General features: G+C 34.8%; 2 protein-coding genes, 1 long non-coding RNA gene, 2 other non-coding genes and 2 pseudogenes across 7 annotated transcripts; 5 read left to right on the top strand and 2 right to left on the bottom strand.

Moving 5' to 3' along the window:
- Positions 1–409: 409 nt before the first annotated feature.
- LOC147932979 (uncharacterized) lies at positions 410–1,425 on the bottom strand. The gene is made up of 3 exons (XM_087477240.1): positions 1,251–1,425; positions 861–1,044; positions 410–572 (listed from the first exon to the last, which is right to left on the bottom strand). Exons 1-3 carry the CDS (start codon positions 1,423–1,425, stop codon positions 410–412), a joined length of 522 nt encoding a protein of 173 aa, XP_087333366.1.
- Positions 1,426–3,250: 1,825 nt separating this feature from the next.
- LOC147932980 (small nucleolar RNA R71) lies at positions 3,251–3,357 on the top strand. Its single transcript, XR_015576736.1, has one exon. It is a non-coding gene; the product is annotated as a small nucleolar RNA R71 (small nucleolar RNA).
- Positions 3,358–7,942: 4,585 nt separating this feature from the next.
- LOC104733038 (protein STRICTOSIDINE SYNTHASE-LIKE 9 pseudogene) lies at positions 7,943–9,250 on the top strand (annotated as a pseudogene).
- Positions 9,251–9,710: 460 nt separating this feature from the next.
- On the top strand, positions 9,711–9,784 carry TRNAV-CAC (transfer RNA valine (anticodon CAC)). Its single transcript has one exon. It is a non-coding gene; the product is annotated as a tRNA-Val (tRNA).
- Positions 9,785–10,477: 693 nt separating this feature from the next.
- LOC104733037 (non-specific lipid-transfer protein 2 pseudogene) lies at positions 10,478–11,061 on the top strand (annotated as a pseudogene).
- Positions 11,062–13,380: 2,319 nt separating this feature from the next.
- Positions 13,381–14,007, top strand: LOC104733036 (non-specific lipid-transfer protein 2). The gene has a single exon (XM_010452657.3). The coding sequence runs from the start codon at positions 13,474–13,476 to the stop codon at positions 13,786–13,788; it is 315 nt and encodes a 104-aa protein (XP_010450959.1). The 5' UTR covers positions 13,381–13,473; the 3' UTR covers positions 13,789–14,007.
- A 784-nt stretch (positions 14,008–14,791) lies between these two features.
- LOC109128179 (uncharacterized) lies at positions 14,792–17,532 on the bottom strand. 3 transcript variants are annotated; one of them, XR_015575390.1, is made up of 9 exons: positions 17,126–17,532; positions 16,861–17,031; positions 16,501–16,689; positions 16,282–16,410; positions 15,986–16,201; positions 15,399–15,666; positions 15,245–15,298; positions 15,123–15,164; positions 14,792–15,015 (listed from the first exon to the last, which is right to left on the bottom strand). It is a non-coding gene; the product is annotated as an uncharacterized LOC109128179 (long non-coding RNA). The 3 variants fall into 3 exon arrangements; XR_015575389.1 differs by lacking the exon at positions 14,792–15,015 and having other exon boundaries at positions 15,026–15,164; XR_015575391.1 differs by lacking the exons at positions 14,792–15,015; positions 15,123–15,164; positions 15,245–15,298 and having other exon boundaries at positions 15,993–16,201.
- Positions 17,533–19,895: the final 2,363 nt, after the last annotated feature.

The following is a 19,895-nucleotide window of genomic DNA, read 5'->3' on the forward strand; positions in this document are numbered from 1 at the left end:
CTACCTTTGAACCAACCAAGTGTGACCTGAACTTTTCAAATGCAAAAACAATAGCAAGGAGCTCCTTCTCTGCTGTAGCATACTTGACTTGAGCTTCATCCAAAGTCCTACTTGCATAGTATATAACATGAAGCTTCTTATCTTTTCTTTGACCAAGCACTGCTCAAACTGCATAATCACTAGCATCACACATGATTTCAAATGGCAAATTCCAGTCTAGAGCTTGAACTATTGAAGCACTAACCAACTCTTCCTTTATCTTCTTGAAAGCTTGAAGACACTCCTCATCAAACTCAAATTCAACTTCCTTACACAACAATCTTGTAAGAGGTCTAGCAATCTTTGAGAAGTCTTTATTGAACCTTCTATAGAATCCAGCATGGCCCAAAAAGCTTCTTATCCCCTTGACTTAATTTGGTGGTGCTAGATTGGTCATCACATCAATCTTAGCTCTATCAACTTCAATGGCTTTCTCTGAAATCTTATGCCCCAACACAATTCCTTCTTTCACCATGAAGTGACACTTCTCCCAATTCAAGACCAGATTTGTTTCCTCACACCTCTTTAAGACCCTGCACAAATTAGAAAGACAAACAGAAAAAGAATCTCCATAGACAGAGAAGTCATCCATGAAAACCTCCACAACATCCTCAATTAGATCAGAAAAAATTGACATCATGCATCTTTGGAAAGTAGTTGGAGCATTACATAATCCAAATGGCATCCTTCTATAAGCAAAAGTACCATAAGGATATGTGAAAGTAGTCTTTTCCTGATCATTGGGATGTATGGGGATTTGAAAGAAACCAGAATAACCATCAAGAAAGCAATAATGAGTATGACTAGCAAGCCTCTCTAACATTTGATCAATAAATGGTAAAGGAAAGTGATATTTTATAGATGCAGCATTCAGTCTCCTATAATCAATACACATGCGATGTCCAGTTATAGTTCTAGTAGGAATTAACTCATCTTTATCATTCTTAACAACTGTAACTCCTCCTTTCATTGGCACCACATGTACAGGTGAAACCCATGTACTATCTGATATAGGATATATGATACCAGCATCAAGGAATTTAAGAATTTCTTTCCTCACCACATCTCTTAAGTTAGGATTTAACCTTCTTTGTCAATGGAAGTCATTGATTCATTATCTAAATGAATCCTATGCATGCAAAAAGTTTCAGAAATTCATTTAATATCATCAAGTGAATAACCAATGGCTCTCCTATACTTTTTTAATTTACCTAGAAGAGTAACAGTTTCTTGTTCATTAAGTTCTTCATTGATAATGACAGGATAAGTAGAGTTTTTACCTAGAAAAGCATACCTTAGCCCCTTAGGGAGTGGTTTAAGTTCAATCTTGGGTGCTTTAAGCTCACTCCAATCTTCATTTGAGTCTACTTCAACTGAACACACCATTTGCTCTTTTAACTCAAGGAAGCTTCCATCATCATTAGAAGGTTTGTGAAAGTCAAGGATCTTTCCATACCCTTCACTATCTTCCTTTAGCAAACCAAACTCTCCTTGTTTAACTGTCAAAGTGCTTAGAGCTCATCTTCTATTGCCAATTCCTCCAAAAGCTCATCAGCTAAAGCTTCCATCTTCTCAATGTAGAAAACTTGACCATCAATTGTAGGCTTCCTCATCACTTTGTTGATGTCAAAAGTCAAGGCTTCCTTTCCCAAATTCAATTGAATCTTCCCACTTTTCACATCAATCATTGTTCCTGCAGTTCTTAGAAATGGTCTCCCCAAGATAAGTGGATCTTTTGGTTCTTCATCCATTTCAAGCACAACAAAGTCAGTTGGGATCTCAAAATGGCCAATCATCACTGGTAAGTCTTCAAGCACTCCAACTGGTGTTCTAACTGACCTATCCGCAAGAACAAGGGTGATCATACACTTCTTGTAGTGAATGAAACCTAGTCTTTTGGCAACTGAGAGAGGCATCAAGCTCACATTAGACCCCAGATCACACCAACAATGGCTAAAAGATAAAGGTCCCAATGTGCAAGGGAGAGTGAAGCTACCAGGATATTCAAGCTTCTTTGCTACTACCTTGTTTTGAATAATAGCACTACACTCATGAGTTAAGATGACCATTCCTTGCAGAGCTTTCTTCTTCTCCAAAAATGCATCCTTGAGGAACTTGTTGTATGATGGGTTCAGCAAGAATGCATCTATGATAGGCATTGTAATAGCAACATCCTTCATTTGTGCATCAAACATAGCTCTATACTTTTCCACTTGTTGCTTCTTAAACCTACCAGGAAATGGCAATCTTGGTTTATATGGTGGAGGCACAAATAGAGTTTCTTTGGCAACACCTTTACTTTTCTTGAAAACTGCATCAATGGACTTGTCTTGCTTTGGTTCCTCAACTACTTTACTCTTCCCTTTGTCAACCACAACTTCTTCAGCTTCTTTGTCTTTACCCAAGTCTTTCAATATCAACTCATCTTCATCCTCAATTTCAACCACTGCCTCCCCTCCTTTAGGCTCAATGTCCCTATTGAGCTCATTAATAGGTAGTTGCTTACCACTTCTCAACATGATGGCATTGATGAACTCTTTAGGTTTGGTTCAGGTTTCCCTGGTAATGAACCCATTTGTCTTGTTGATGATGAGGAACCTTGTCCTTGGACTTGTGTTTGCAACCTCTCAATCTTAGCATTTAACTCACCATAGACATTTTCAACCTTGTTGTGCATGGCTTTCATTTCTGTGGCAAGTTCAATGGCACCTCTTCCTTGTCCCTCTAGGAGTTGTCTTAGTAGAGCATTTGTGTCATCTACTTGACTTTGAGGATGTGGTGCATTCATTTGTTGCTGAGGTAAGAGAGGTTAGGGTGGTTGTGGTAATTAGGATTGAACTTGTTATACCCTTGGCCACCTACATAGTTGACTTCCTTTTGACCTTCAACACAAGCTTCCATGCCTTCTTGATAAAGTTCACATTCATTGACAAAGTGAACTTGCTTTTGATTTGCCATAAGCATCTTATCCATCTTGTCATTCAATGCTTTGATCTCCTTGCAGTGCTGCTCATTCATATCAGAATGATCTCTTGGAGTTCTATCATAATCCTCTCCATAGTTCCCATCACTTTGAGCAAGATTTTCAACAAACAACATCCCTTGTTCTGCATTTTGGCCCAAGAAGTTTCCATTGCTTGCTGTATCAAGAAGCATTGTATACTTAAGCAAGACTCCTCTATGGAGTGTACTCAATTGTGACTCTTTGGAGAAACCATGATGTGGACATTGAGAGATATACCCCTTGAATCTTTCCCATGCTTCACAAAAACTCTCATTTCCTTTTTCAGCAAAGTTTGATATCTCATTCCTTAGTCTTGTTGTTCTTGTAGTAGAGAAGAATTTGGATAGGAAAGCTTTCTTACATTGATCCCAGGAGGTAATGGCATTGTGAGGCAGATTCTTTTCCAAAATGTGAACCTTGTTGTGACAACCCGTCCCGTGGACCCCACTACCCCCCCCCCCCCGGCTAGCTGCCCCAACGGACCATCCATGGACTCTGCTAGCCCCCCGCTAGCCATCCCAACGGACTCCAAGCTGGCCCTGCAGGGCATCGATCCTAACCCATCACTGTGAATATCCCAATCCACGAGTAGATCTGCAGCTCAACTGGTGGCAACTTGCCCTGTGGGAAGGTTGTTAAATGGTGGGGACTAGGGTTCGAGGAACGTCTGGCGCACCAATAACCTACTGGTGGATTGGGATATCCACAGTGATGGGTTAGGATCGATGCACTGCAGGGCCAGCTTGGAGTCCATTGGGACGGCTAGCAGGGGCTAGAAGGGTCCATGGATGGTCTGTTGGGGCAGCTAGCGGGGGGCTAGTGGGGTCCATGGTACGGGTTGTCACATAAAAAAGTCAACTGGTGACAGCTTGTCCTCTGGGAAGGTTGTTAAAGGGTGGGGACCAGGGTTCGAGGAACGCCTGATGCACCAATAACCTACTGGTGGATTGGGATATCCACAGTGATGGGTTAGGATCGATGCCCTGCAGGGCCAGCTTGGGGTCCGTTTGGACGGCTAGCGAGGGCCTAGCAGGGTCCACGGACGGTCCATTGGGGCAGCTAGCGGGGGGTTAGTGGGGTCCGTGGGACGGGTTGTTACACTTGTCACCAAGAGAGAATGGGAAGAGGCGTAGCTTGAAGGCATCTTCAGAGATACTATTGATTTTAACAGTCCCACAAAACCTATCAAATTGATCCAAGTGATCAAGGGGGTCTTCCATTGCCAAACCATGAAATATTGATCTTTGCACCATGTCTATAAGACTGGCCTTGATCTCAAATTGATTGTTCTCAACTGGTGGAGCTCTAATACCAGTTCTATATCCATTGACATTTGGTGCATCATAGGCTCCAATGAGAGGGGCTTGTCTTGGAACATGATTTCGAACTCTATTATCATTGGGATGGTCATTTCCATTATGAACAGCAGCAGGAGGAGGATTGTTGTCCATAGCTTGTCTTGCTAACCGGCAATTCTCTCTTTCAAAACGGTGAATGTCTTCAACAGCCTCAAATAAATTGGCTTGGCCTTGACTTCTCAAGTTCATACACCTTGCAAAAGAGAATTCAAAACACCAAAGCAAACCAAGTAAGTAACAATGTAAAGTAAATGAATAAGCTCAAGCAAAGTTGAAATCCTAATGGTCAAATTGAATGCAAATGGGCAACGGCGCCAAATTGATATAGTAGTTTTACTTCAATTAAATTATCAATCCATAATTTGCATTAATCAACTCACTAACAATACACAAAGTTGCTTAATCTATTCTTAAACAGGAAAATGTTCTTTTGTAACAAACTTAACTAACAAACTGATTCAAAGAAATAACACAAAACAATTCAAACAAAGCAAACTCAAAGAAACAGAATACAACTAGCAACAAACATTAAATCAAGAATAAACAAGTGAACCTTGAGAAAGATTATTGACTTGGGAGATAGCTAACCAATCCTAGATGTCTAAGCAACAATCAAGAACAATCCTATGGCTAAGAACACTTATGCAAATCAATCCATTTCCATGATAGAGTTTCCTATGCTAATCAAGTGATAATCAACAATTTCCAAAGGCAATCACAAGGGAAGCATGCATTATAAAAAAGTCTAAATACCACTAAGCACCCTAATCATCAATTTCCATTGGCTAGGAATGCAAAGCTCTTGAATAATTTGGTTCAGGAATTTCATCAAACACCTTCTCGGCATGGAAATCCTATTGTCTAGATTCAAGCTTGATCAAGGCTATCTAGCATTATTAACATTAAACAAGATAGGAAACACATAAATAAAGCCCTAGACATCAAAGATCAATCATCTATCTCCCTAATCTACCTAGCCCACAGTTCTAAGGATCTACTCACTCATCATCATGATCACACAAAGGAAAGAGTTTGATCTTTGTGAAATCATAATAAAAGATTATAGATTAAGAGATTAGAAGAAGAAATTTGCTATTAAAAAACTTAGAAGTACTAAATCATTCAACAAACCAAGAGTAGATAAGCTTAAGAACCTTAAGTGGCTGCTAAACAAAAGATAAGTCTCCCCTTAATAGGGTTAGAGTATTTATTGGAAAATAGAAGGGAACCCGGGTCAACCCAAAACAAACTGGGTAAAACCCGGATCAAAACTAAAACAAGTGTGGACTTAGGCGGCTTCGGGGGCGGTTTGACCAATTGGTGAAGTCGCGTGGCTCCATCAGCCATGACTTGGCTGCTGCTCCTGATGATCTTCCCCTTACTGAACTCCATCGGCCAGCTCTTGACCGATTGGGATGGCCGCTGGTGGTGGCGATCAAGTGCATCTCCTCTTCACTCGGCCACCGTTTGGCCGATGGTCTTGGCCGATGGTGGTGGCGATCAATGCGTGTCTACTGTTCCATCGGCCGGTGCTTGGCCGCTGGTCCTGTCTGATGATGGTCGTGTATGCTTCCCGATCCCTTGTCACTTCTCCAATTCCACTCCTCTTTGCTTCTTTGCACCAAAACAAGTCCAAATGCTCCAATTGTGTTGAGATTACTCCAAGAACCTGAGAGATAACACACTAGATGCAAATGCTCCTAAAACAACCTAGAATGACAAGATTATGCAACAAAACTATGCAAAAACAAAGCTTAAACCCCAACAAAAACACAAGATATTATTGATATGTATATGAATCATGGTTCAAAGGTTACAGTAAACGAAGAGGAGTTCAGTATCGTTCGAAACACTACTCTCACTCGACCAATCTACAAAAAAGGCCGAAGACGTTGCAAATACAGAGTTATGTTCATAGCATCTTCTGGAGATATATATTGTTCAACAAAACACATTGATATATGTTGTAGAATTATTGAGTGATAATTTGATATGAATGGTTTTAATTTTAAGATAATAAATTAATAACACATACATAATGTAATTAATGTTTTTAACCTACCTCTTAAAATATAAATAAATCAATAAAACAAAATGAAAATACAAAACCGACTAATCAACTTACCATTAAGAATAAAAAACGCACTGCACATTTGCTAATGTTTTAGGAGATGTAAATAGTTGCAAAAGGATGAATAAGTTGAAAAAAAAAAAGATGAGTTGAATAATATTGGTTGAATAGCATTCAAATAATTCATCCACTAAATAGGAGATGAAAGAGTTGAACAAATTTCTTTTATAATTCTTTCATTTCTCCAACTTTTTTGGTTAAATGGGTTGAATAAGTTTTCTCATCTAACTTATTCTCCAACTTATAACTTAATTCATCTCAAATGGTAAAAATGTTGAATGAGCATTAATCATTTTTTGGGATTCTTTACAATAAAAATTGGATGAATGCTCATTCAACCTTTTTAACCTAATAATCTAAGTCATCCTATTAATTTAAATTCACCTTTTCTTTCCTTGGTTATCGTTATGACTTTTTTATATATGACAGGATGACACCATAACATGTTAGTTTCATAAAGAAAATTTTTGGGATTCATTCGTAAAGGTAAACATCTCTTATCTACCTTTTCTTAATTAGCCAATCAAAATACAATAGTATATATGTAATAATATATTTTTAAAATAAATCAATATTAAAATTAGAAAAATAAAACAAGAAATAAAATATGTAGACTTTTTATAAAGTGAGTTTAAATATCGATTTGAATTGATATAAGAGGATTAGGATTTCAATTTTTTAATTAAACAAAATTATACGTCAGTTTGGATTTTAAATGAATTCAAATATTTTTTTAAAAATATGTATAAAAAATGTAACAAAGATATAATATGATAAACAGTAGATATAGGTTGAAAAATTGGATATGTTTATGTTTTTGACAAATATTTAATCTACCAAATGTACTAGAAGTACTAAAAGTCTTTTGGTTAGATTTTTTTAAAATGAGGATGCACATAATGTAACATGGACTCTTTTTTTTGTTGAATATAATTGTACATTCATTCAAAGAAAAAAAGAACCAAAAAATCTATCATTTATGTCATGTACAGATTTGCAAAACATACTAACTGACATATTCATTGTCGTGGATAGAAGTTGAATATGAACTCACATAAAATTTACTTCTACGCATTGATGTCATGTAAAGTTTGACTATAATTTTAATTAAATGGGTCCAGTATATTTAGTTTACATATACATATGCGATCAGCACTAAGCCACTAACTGATTTTATTAAAATTCTGCAAAGTGTGTTTTGGATGAGAATGGAATTGAAAATTAACAATTTTTTCAAGTAATATATAAAGTATGTGATACTTTTATACTAACTTTTGAGTGTGAATTATGTATCCACACAACAATAACTCAATAAGAAGAATCTAAACTAACCGTACCTTCTTCTTTTTTTTTTATAAGCTTGGGTGATACATTCGTCTACTCAACAACATATTTTATTTGGGGGAAAAAATACCTATTAATCAGAAAATTTCCAGTTGGTTCGTTGTTCCGGCTGTGCTGGTCGTTTTGTCCATAATCTTGTATCGGACCACAATTGTGCCGGGAAATTTAGAGGGCTCCAAAAATGTATTGGCAGGGGCTTAGACCATTCCAACTCAAATTGTTGGACCTGAGAGCATTGAGTTTGACGCGCAAGGAGAAGGTCCTTATGCTGCCATCATGGTGGACGGGCGTATTCTCAAGTGGTGCGGCGATGATCTCGGCTGGGTTGAGTTTGCCTACACATCTCCTCACATGTTGATTTAATTTAATTAAAACGCTGTTTATTACAAACTGACACAAGATGGGGAAAATTACCCTAGAGGTCTCGAGACTCATGTGTTGTGTCTAAACCAACCTTGTAAGCCAAAAAAAATATTGAGGAGAGATGTAAGCTTTTCCGAAAGATTAAATAAGTAAATTAACTACTGATACTTTTTTTGTTGGTTTCAATAACTAATGATACTTTTTAAACCTTGTTTTATGAAGAGGGAACTGCTCAACACATAAAGTAGTGCCTACTTGTGGAAGGCCATTGGGACTTACTTTCGAAAAGAAAACGGGAGAATTGTACATATGCGATGGTTACTTGGGGCTCATGAAAGTTGGACCAGAGGGAGGCTTGGCCGAGTTAATTGTCAATGAAGCCGAAGGTCGTAAAGTTATGTTTGCCAACCAAGGGGACATGGGCGAAGAGTAAGATGATTTCTACTTCAATGATAGTAGTGACAAGTATCATTTTCATTTCAGGTATTTAATTTATTATGCTTTATACATATATTTAGGATCCACGCATTTACGAAACAGATTTATAAGACTTCGATATTTGTTAGCTTTCGCAAAAATTAACCTTTGAAACAACTCAATCTTTATGTTTTTTTTTTTTTCATTTTGGGTTTGCATGTAAAATTTATTTAAAACTTTACGTGATGTATGTCGGCCAGGGACGTACTTTTGGAGGGTGTCCGTGGCGAGCCCTGGAAGAGTGATCAGATACGATAAGAAGAAGAAAGAGGCCAAAAGTTGTTATGGACAATTAATCTCCGTTATATTACTAGATCAAGCACCACTACGGCAGAAAGAGATTACCAGCTATTAATTGGCTATCAATTGGCTGCCGTGGAATAAAGTTAATAAATTAAAAACAGTGACTCAAGAATTTGAACATTGTCAGTCTTGCAATCTCTTCATCCATTAGCAGTTTCCAAAATTGCCTTGAGAGCTACGACTTCTGCAACAAGGAAAGAAGTAACAAAACAACGAGTTAGAGCTGCTTGTCTAACAAACCCTCAATACAAGGTAAAAATTGCTAGGTATCACCCTCAAAATAACCACAGACCCATTTAAGGAGGACTGTGAAAGGAAAGACAGTAAGTGTTATTTGTTGAATTACGTTTTCAAAGAATTTTTGATCGTTTTACCCTTAAAATTTGGTTGATTGCTCTGTTTTTCGGATTGTGATATCGAAGTGATTCATCAGGAATTGTCAAATATTGTTGCCTTCTTGTATGACATGTGGAGAATTTTGATTTATTGGATTTGATCAGAGGTAACAACATGGCCTTTGGAGATCTCTATATATAGCAGATGCTTATTTTGACCTTATTAATAATGGTCCTGTCTGCTGGTGGTTTAGCTAGACCTCTGGTTACAGAAGCCGATGGGCAGCCGTTACTTCATACTAGTGTAAGATTTCAGAGAATCTATAAATAATTCTTTTCCAAAACTTTATCTAATCGTCTCGGTGGTGTAGTCGGTTATCACGCTAGTCTCACACACTAGAGGTCCCTGGTTCGAACCCGGCCTCAGATATTTCCGTTTTACAATTTTTGAACTTCTTTTATGATTGGCAGCCTACTTGTTATTTATGTTTAACTTCATTTAAGTTTCCTACTCGTAAACTATATAACATTTTAATCTGATTGATTGTTCATATATATTCATTAGAATTGTTTATTTAAATATTTTGATAAAAAGTAATATATAAAATTAAATGGGATACTCCAGTTAGACGTACTTAATTTTTTCAATAAATATGTTTAAATAGACTAATTTTTTTTACAGCTAAATAGACTACTTTTCTAAAAGTATACCTATTTTAATAAAAATACAACAATTGACACAAAGTGGTCTAAATAGATAGTCATTTATTTTTGTTAACACTCACTCAATGAATAAATTTAAAATGGGGTACATCAATTAGACTTGTTTAACTTTTTCAATAAATATGTTTAGATAGACTATTTTCCCTTTTTTCTTTTTCGACAGCTAAAAAGACACTTCTAAAAATACCGTACCTATATAATATTTATAAAAAGACAATTCCACTCGTAATGAGCCAATAAACTATGTATACTTTAGATGTTAAAAGAAAAAAAAAACTATGTATATTTTAACATACCTAGATAAGCTCGACAGATTTCTGAGCATTTGTTTGATATGTCACGTCATTTATGCATGAGGGACAAATGTATGGAAAGTTTTATAATAAATGAGACAAGATTCTTGCAATCTCGTCCGTTACAAGTTACAACCACCATCTTAAAAATTCTCAAATACACTTTAAAAAAAAAAACTTTTGAGAGTTTAGAAAAGTGAATTAAGCTTTTAAAGACATGAAGTTCACGGCAGCTGTGTTCATTGTGTTCGCGATTGGTGCCATGATGTCTCCAATTCCGACCAGAGCAACCGTGGTCGAAGGTTCCGGAAAAGAAGTGATTAATGCTAAGTGTTCTGCGATGGGACTTAGTTCATGCTTACCAGCAATGACATCAGGACACGCACCATCTACAGACTGTTGCACGAAACTCAAAGAGCAGAAAACTTGTTTGTGTTCCTACATTAAAAACCCGCTGTGTGGTTCGTACGTTAGGTCTCCAAACGCTCATAAAACGTTGGAGGCTTGTGGTGTTCCTTATACTTCTTTTTGAAGTTTGAGATTTCCTAGAACAAGTTATTTATTCTATGTGATAATAATAAAAGATAATAATGAGAAATATTAAAAACAAAATCATTATGTAATAATGAGTCGATGAGGATGACTTATGAATTTATTATTTATGATAATATGATTTGGGAGTTTCTAGTGATTCAGTGATGCCAAGACACATCTTTAAATTAAATCACACTGCACACGTTTCTCCACTTTTCTTTATGTTCTATGTATCAAATCTTTGTGAGTTAAAATAACAAAATAACAAAAAATGACATAAAATTTCGGAGGAAAAAGGAAAAAAGAAAAGAAAAAAAGGGTCTATATGTGGAAGATACGTTCCTATTCTTACAGATAAAAATAGAATGTTTTTTACCTACGAGCACGACTGCGTAAGCGTGATGGACTGATGGTCCCTGCTACTTGTTACCTATTTTCTTTTTAGAATGTAATACTTGGTAAAAGAAAATTCACAAATATGATAATATGTCTTTTTTTGCAACGACTTGAAGTTATTCATTTACATAGTGTGAAATGAAAATATACATACGCCATCGCGTTTTGCTTGAATTAAAGATAATGTGGATGTTAAGTGGACATTATTTTATCTTTTTTTTTTTGGACAAAGGATGTTAAATGGATATATATATATATATATATATATATATATATATATATATATATATATATATATATATTAGAACGTGTAACTATCGCGGCTATTAACCAAATTTGTAGTTTTTTTGTGGTTCCTAACTAAAAAATAGTTGCCATGGGATGAGGTCTATGCTAATGATTAATTCTTTTCAACACAAAATTTATTAAATTATCTTATTTAGTCAATCAAAATGATGTTTTAATATATATATACTAGGTGATACCTCTTGCTACAGCACGAGATTATATATTTTGTTAGTTATTTTTTTGTAATTTGTATTTTTGTAATGTAGTTTTTTATTTTGACTTATTTTCTTTGTTTATATAGTGTTTATTTGTATATTTGGGTTATACAGTAAATTGGAAATCTTAATAGAGTAAGTTGTTTGTAAAATGTAGTTTTTCACAGAATCAGACACACCGCAATATTGAATAGTAATTTTGTAAGAGAATAGACACTCCGCAATATCGGATAGTAATTTTGTAAGAGGATAGACACACCGCAATATCAGATAGTAGTGTTGTAAGAGGATGAATTTGTTTTTATTTTGGTTTGTCGTCAAAAGAGGAGAAGTTGCTTGTTAAATTTTAGTTTGAGATATTTCAATGGGTAGGAAACCATTGTATTTATAGTGAGATTAGGTATATTTAGGTTATTATTTAGAAGTTAATATTGATATATCAAATCTCAGCAAAATTGTAGAAAACCAATTTAATTTATAGTTTGATAAAAATACATGTTTTAACGGGTTTAACTCAAACTTTTTTTATATTTAAAAATTTTTAAGAGTAAAAATATAAATATTACTTAAATATTTTATAGACTTAAATATATTATAATATTTTAAACTTTCGACGGAGTTCAAATATTTATAATAATTTAAACATTCTATAAAAATTTAAATATTTATAATCTCTTAAACTTTTTTGAAAAACGTAAATATATTATAATATGTTTATTTTTTTAAAGTTTAAATATGCTCAAATATAGAACCAAATTAAACTATTAAATTTGGATACCTGATAAATCAAACTTCCTGCTCATTTGTACTCAAAACATATTAGTCATATATTTATAGTGGTTATGAACCATATTCCAAAATATTTAGTCGATGTGGGATATACAGTATACATTTTCTGTAAATTAGTTTACAACTTTACATATATATAATTTCTGCATTTTTTATTCTTTCCATCTATACTAATCATAATTAGTTACTATAATTTCGTTGAGAAAATATTGAAAAATCTAAATTAAATGATGATTTGTTTTTATTTAATTTTATTAAGTTGATTTGAACCAAACAACATACAAGATCTGAATATTATAAACCTGGAGTACAAACAGATCTGTGAGTTTTATTTCTTCTATTTCCGGGTTAAAGAGGATCCGCGTCCCGACCCGGTTGTAATTAAGTGGTCGAGCAAGGGGTATAATGGTCATTTAGATAAATTATAAATATGGGTTAATTTAGTTAAATTAAGTGATTCTCTAATCATTTTTAATGAAAATCGTATCAAAACAAAGTCATGGTCCAATTTGAGTATAGGGAGTACTTCTACTTTAATAGTATAGATACTGCTCTGATTTATCATGTGAATGAGCTATTTAACATTTACGATGTAAGATGATTTGTAAATTAGTATGTACTTTAACGGACGTACAAACGCTTGATACGTTTCTGAGCATTTATGCAACATGATTTGTCACGTACCTTTACATGCATGATGGACAAATGTATGAAAGTTTCTTAATGAGACAAGAGTCTTGAAATCTTGTCCGTTACAACCACATCTATATATAACCTGTTTCACCATCCTAGAAATCTCAAACAATTCTTAAATACACTTAAAGAACAGAAACAAAAAAAAAACTTTGAGAGTTGAGAAAAGTTGGTTAGGTTTTCAAGAGATGAAGTTCACAGCGGTAGTGTTCATTGTGTTCCTGATTGGTGCCATAATATTTCCAAATTCGATCAGATCAACTGTGGTCGAAGGTTCCGGAGAAGAAGTGATTAATGTGACGTGTTCTGCGACGGAACTTAGTTCATGCTTACCAGCAATGACATCAGGAGACGCACCATCTACACAATGTTGCACGAAACTCAAAGAGCAGGAATCTTGTTTGTGTTCCTACATTAAAAATCCGCTGTATAGTTCGTATGTTAGTTCTCCAAACGCTCGTAAAACGTTGGAGGCTTGTACTGTTCCTTATCCTACTTGTTAGAAGTTTGAGATATTTCTAGAACAAGTTATTAATCTCTATGATGATAATAAGAAATAATAATAAGAAGTATTTTAAAAAATCATTATGTAACAAATGATTCGATGATAATGAATGATGATGATACGATAGGGAGTTAATATATAGTGATCCACACTGATGCCGAAACACAGCACACACGTTTCTCCACTTCTCTATATTTTCTATCTATCTTATTTTTCAGAGTTTAAATAAGAAAACAACAAAACCAATTTTTAATCCATAAAATTACATAAAATAAAGAATTCGGTGCAAAAAAATATTCGCGTAATTTATTTTTTATAACTTAACCCTACAATACAAATAAATGCAAAACAAAAAAAAAACATCTTTTTGAACATTTTCTCTTTAAAAAAAAATTGAAGGAAATCTGTAATTTATTTATAAATATTACATCTTTATAATTGATACAGATAGCGAATGCTTGGAATATGAAATTTTATGGGATGATTTGACAATTGGGGAATAAATTGGACAAGGTAGTTTATTTCATATACAGATTATCCTTAAAAAAATTTGAACATACAACCTTTGGAACAAATCAAAATCATTAACAACCAATTGTGCTCCAACAATTTTATGTTATCTTACACTACAACAAATATGTACACTGTTAGCACGAGAGAAACGCTATAATATGTAATTCATAGCTCTTTTACAAACGCTATGTTGGGCCACTGTTATTTTAGGTACCTCACATATGATAGCGCAGAATTCATATGCTATGATATAGTATTATACCATAGCAGTACAGAAATGCTATGTTAACCTGTTTTTCAAATTTTTAAAGATGATGTTATAAGACATTTTACACGCTATGTTAGGAGTTTTTACCGTAATTATATCATAGCACTAATTGAATGCTATAATATATTTTATTGGATCTCAAAATTCATGCTGTTTTATTTATTATTATAATTTTTTTTTCAAAATTTATTTAAATATATTTATATTTTTACATTTCATAAAATAATCAACATACATAACATAAATTACATTAACCAAAATAAATCTTACATAACAAAGTGTCACCAAGTCTTAAACAAAATAAAACTAACATTAAAAAGAATAGAAACACTATTTGACATGTACATGTAACCCATCCAAGCCTTTCTTACTTGTAGCAAAGGCTCTCTTTTAGCTGCTCACTTAGCGTTTCTTGAAACAATCCAATGAACAGCTACTAGTTCACTTTGAATATATGAAAAAGACATGTTAGTTATCCTCTCCATATGTATCTGCTCATATGAAACAAAAGAATCGTGAGACATTGAATGAATTCAAGTTCCAGTAAGAACCGTTGCCTTCCACCGTCGGGATCCTTGTAAGTTTTCTTTGGCCTGTAGATATGCGAATTAAACAACTAAATAGTAGATTGAAACATATGAAAGAGTACAAAAGAGGAAGAAGATGAACCCACGGGGATGGAATCTCTGATGTATCATCATCAATCTCCTCGGGAGAAGCCATGAACCTGAATCAACAAATTGACGAGTTTAATGATGCATATACCAAAAACAAGAATCGAATTTTGGATTTCTAAAGCGGAATCAGAAAAAGCTTTGCACACCCACCTTAGATCGACTGAGAGAACAGACGGAGACGGAGGAGGACTATCTATGGTGGTTCTGATTTCTGAATTTAAGTTTGGGTTATCCACCAAAGTACTAAACCGGTTCTGATTAAAATTGAAAATACAAACCTTATTTTCGTGCGCATCGTTGCTTTGCTAAGATCATAAGGCTTCTTTTGGCTAAAATTGTGCCTCCACCAAGACCTAAAACTGTGCCTCCACCAAAGGCTTGTTCCACTTATTCGCTCATACTTTCGATCTCCATTGACCTAAATAAGAACAAGTTTAAGTAAGTAAAATCGCTGATGTAGTTGCAAACAAAAACCATAGTTATATAATCCAGATTCTCTGTATGTCCTCGAGAAACAATCTACAATACCTCTATACACAAAACTATTTCATCATTTCTAAGTTAGTTGGAAGTTTTATGCAATTATCTAGGGTTTATTTACCTCCAAGATAGTTGGCTTGTCAACAGAACAAAGTTAACCGCACCATTGCTTAGCAATCTCAAATGAAGCATGAGCAACTCCTACTAAGTAGGTCAAGCAATGACTCAGATAAAAAGAAGAAGGAAAAAAATGTTACCACTTACAGGTTGTTCCGAGAGTGAGCAAGAGTTGCTGTCATGGACAGAGCAAGGTCCTCCGATCCACACTTGCACTGCCTTGCACCATATCTCTAATTCATCAAAGATTCAGAGAGTTAGAAGACAAGAGGTGTCATATAAATATAATGAAATATTCTAACATGTGGTTTTCTGAAAAAAATAACTTTTCAATCTCCTTTACAACAACTTGGGCTCTGAAAAAAAAAACCAAGTTCATATTAGAGAGTGAGCAACAAAATACACATAAAAGATCATTGTTACAACAAGAACGTACACATGAAGAAGAAATGCAGCCAAGTAAAGCTACCCTCCATAGTCCAAAATGTGAAGATCAATGCAAACAGACCAGACCAGCTTTCGGGCTAGAACACATAGTGACTCTGTATCTACTGCATGACTTTCTCTGCAACCACAAAAACTTATCGGAATCCTACAGAAGCAATGTCCTCCGTGTTTCAAGAAGACACAATACAACTCGAAACCACAAGTTTACCTTGAATGACTCTTTCAACTTCCTTAGATTACTACTTACTCCAGAATTAGCATCACCATTTGTGTTTGTAATTGCTCAGCATCAGCAGCAGCATTGGCGATTTCATTAGCTTGAATAGAATGCTCAATTTCTTTCTCCAGAGTAGCAAATCTCTCGATAATCACAGGCGTGTTTACAAATCTCACAAATCTACAAAATCAAAGAAACGTAATCAGCAACAATTTCACAATTGTCTTATCAAGATCTTCTTCTACTCACACACACACCATTAATGCAAACAAAATTGACATAATTAGAATCTGAATTTAGAAATTGTCAACAAAAAAATTGAAGAATCGGGATTCAGGGAATTGAAATTACCGATCAAAAGTGAATTTGGTAATAAGGAGAGTGAGAAGGAGGATGAAGAAAGATGGAGTAACCGCCTCTAGAGATCTGATCTCTAGCGAATTTGAGATGAGAGACGAAAGGTTCAAAGATCAAGAAGCTAGCTTCTCCTTCTTACTCCCACAGAAGAGCACCAGATCGAATCTTTAAAAACACAATCAAACCAAAAATTCAAAACACAATTCAACCAACAAAAGAAAATCAAACAAAGAAAATTGAATCAGAAGTGAGATGAGACCTGGTGTAAGTAGGAGTGAGTTGATACAAAGCAGAATCGAGTATAGCTCGAGAAGCCATGGTAATGGCTGGCTACGGAGAGAGAAAAGGAGAAATGAGGAAGATGAGCATAAACCCTAAATCGGAATCAAGCTCCTCATTGAGAGAGCCAACAAGGTGAGAGAGAGACAAGGAAGATGAGGCATAAACCCTAAATCAACCAAAATTTCGATTTAGGGTTTGGGTGAGCTGGGTCGACGGAATGGGAGATGGTCGATGGAATGGGAGATGGATGAGAAGGATAAGATTAAAGAGGGTGGGAGAGACGGTTCAGCAATAGTGGCGGAGTAGATCTGCGAGGAGGATGGTTTCCTCACGAACTGTTTTTTTTTTGTCCAAACCTTTTTTTTTTTGTCTCCAAACCAATGTAAAAGAAAGGAAAAGTTATGGCGCTTAAGTGAATATTTTCTAAGTTATAGCGCTTAAGTCAATATTTTCGAGCAAATGTTGGCGGAATATGTGATTTTAGGTTTCCCCCCAATGATTTTGTTTCTTTGCATTATTTTAGTGCTATTATAGAGTAATCGAAAAAAAAGTTACTCTTTCATAGCAGTTGTGAAAAATGAGCTATAGTTATGTGCTATCAATGTGAATATTTGTTGTAGTGTTACAAACTGTCTATCAATAGTCGTGATTTTTCAGTATAACCATCGATTCATTGGTGACTGGGTTTGCGCAAACGATAGATAGCGGCAGCGAATGTTGCAAACATAAAAATTTTAGCCGCTGAATTAAATCGACATCCAAAATTTTTAGTCGCAAAACACAGTGTTTACCACAACGTCATCTACGACAAACAAACAAACAAAAGTATATGCGTTTGCTGCAGCCGCAGGTAGATGCGGCAATGAAACGAACAACGCCTATATATATATATATATTAAAACTATATTATCATGATTAAGTACTAAAATAATAGGGATATTTTGATGATTTACAGACATATTCATTGAATTATCTTAAATTTATATGATATTTTTTTTGTTCTTTTTTTAAAAGGCTCTTTTTATATGGCAGTTACTCTACTTTTGTTATTATTTTTTGCTTTTAAATTTAGATGACAGGTTCTCTACTTTTGAGTCACATGTTTCTCATTTGGAAAATTCTCTTTATACTTTAACGGATGAATCACAATGCAAACTTACATATACACTCGACATATGTGTGAGCACTTATTGAACATGAGTCATGACCTTCACTTTATCTTGCATGATTTGCAAATGGTTGACTGGTTGAGTGTTTTTTTAACGAGATAAGACCAACTTGACCTAGAACCGTGCAAAATATACACAATGGTAATTATCTGAATAACATATAACTTAGAAAAAAAAAAGAAAAAAAAAATTGAAAGCAAAAGATTGTTGGGATAAACACAAGAGAACAGGAGAACAACCGGCTAAAGATTGTTGCGATAAACTAACTGAACAAAAGTTATGTTTGTGTGATTATGTGAAAAACCCCAGTATGTAGTATGTGTGTATTGGAGTAATGTGTGTGTACCGGCAATGACCACAGGAGAACAACCGGCTAAAGATTGTTGCGATAAACTAACTGAACAAAAGTCATGTTTGTGTGATTCTGTAAAAAACCCAGTATGTAGTATGTTTGTTAGCTCTCCAATGGCTCGCAAAGTTTTAGAAACCAAGTATAGAACACAAGTGCTGCAATAACAATATCTCTCTTATTAATCTTAAGGAAAATACTCAAAACCTTAAGCTCAAAAACACATAAGTTGTGCCACAAGCTAGCACCTCTTTTTATAGAGAAAACACATAACCAAAACCCAATTGGATAACTCCCAAATATATATTTTAGATCCTCCTAAGTATAATTGACCTTATCCTTATGAATATTTAGATTCTCCTAAATATACATGACCTTATCTCCTAGTTTCTTCAAGCTTACAACAGCATCCTACTTGTTCAAGCTTAATGTATTTTAAAAATAAATAATAATAATAATAATAATATAATCTAAATCTTATTTTCTTTTTACAAAGAAAAATAAAATAAATCTTATGCAACAATTATTCAGTGATGAAGATTGATGGGAGTTTTTCATGTCATCGTTGAATATCCACTTCTATTGTAATGCTCGTGTCCCGAGAAAATAAATGATTTGAATTTATGTCGAGAATTGGAATGGAACCGGTTTAGTCTGGTTGGTTTATGAGGTGTTGTTATTAAATGTAACATCCGCAAACCAAATAGTGTGATTTGGGGATGGGTGTCGAACGACACCAGGGGTGTGTCGATCGACACCAACTTTCTCTGGTTCGACCAGGTTGTTTTATTTTGCGATTTTGGGTTGGTTAATTTAATGGGTTTGCCTAAACCAAGTATATAAGCAGAGGAGCGACCCAAGTCAAGGGTTTTTAGTAGTTTTGGTCACCGTTGAGTGAAAAAAGAGAGAAAAAGGAGAGAAAGTGTTTGTGAGTGTTCTTGAGAGATTTTGGCTTTTTCTTTGTGGTTTTTGGTGAGATCTGTTGCTGTGGAAGGGAGTGTGGTTGCTGGAAACGAAGGAGAAGCTTCTTGATGTGTTTTTTATGCCGTTTCTCAATCAAATCTTCCTGCAAAAGAGGTGAGTGTTTGACCATGGATGATCTAAGCCTGAGATCTCTTTTGTTTGGTTGTTCTTTGTTGCTTGTGGTGTTTTGCTTGCTTGGGTTGGTTGGTTTCGTGTTTCCATAGGTTCCTGAGGCGTTTGGGAGAGTTTGGGATGGATTGGAGGCG

The sequence above is a fragment of the Camelina sativa genome, chromosome 12 (assembly GCF_030686135.1).
Source record: "Camelina sativa cultivar CO46 ecotype springtype chromosome 12, ASM3068613v1".
In the NCBI taxonomy this organism is placed as follows: domain Eukaryota; kingdom Viridiplantae; phylum Streptophyta; class Magnoliopsida; order Brassicales; family Brassicaceae; genus Camelina; species Camelina sativa.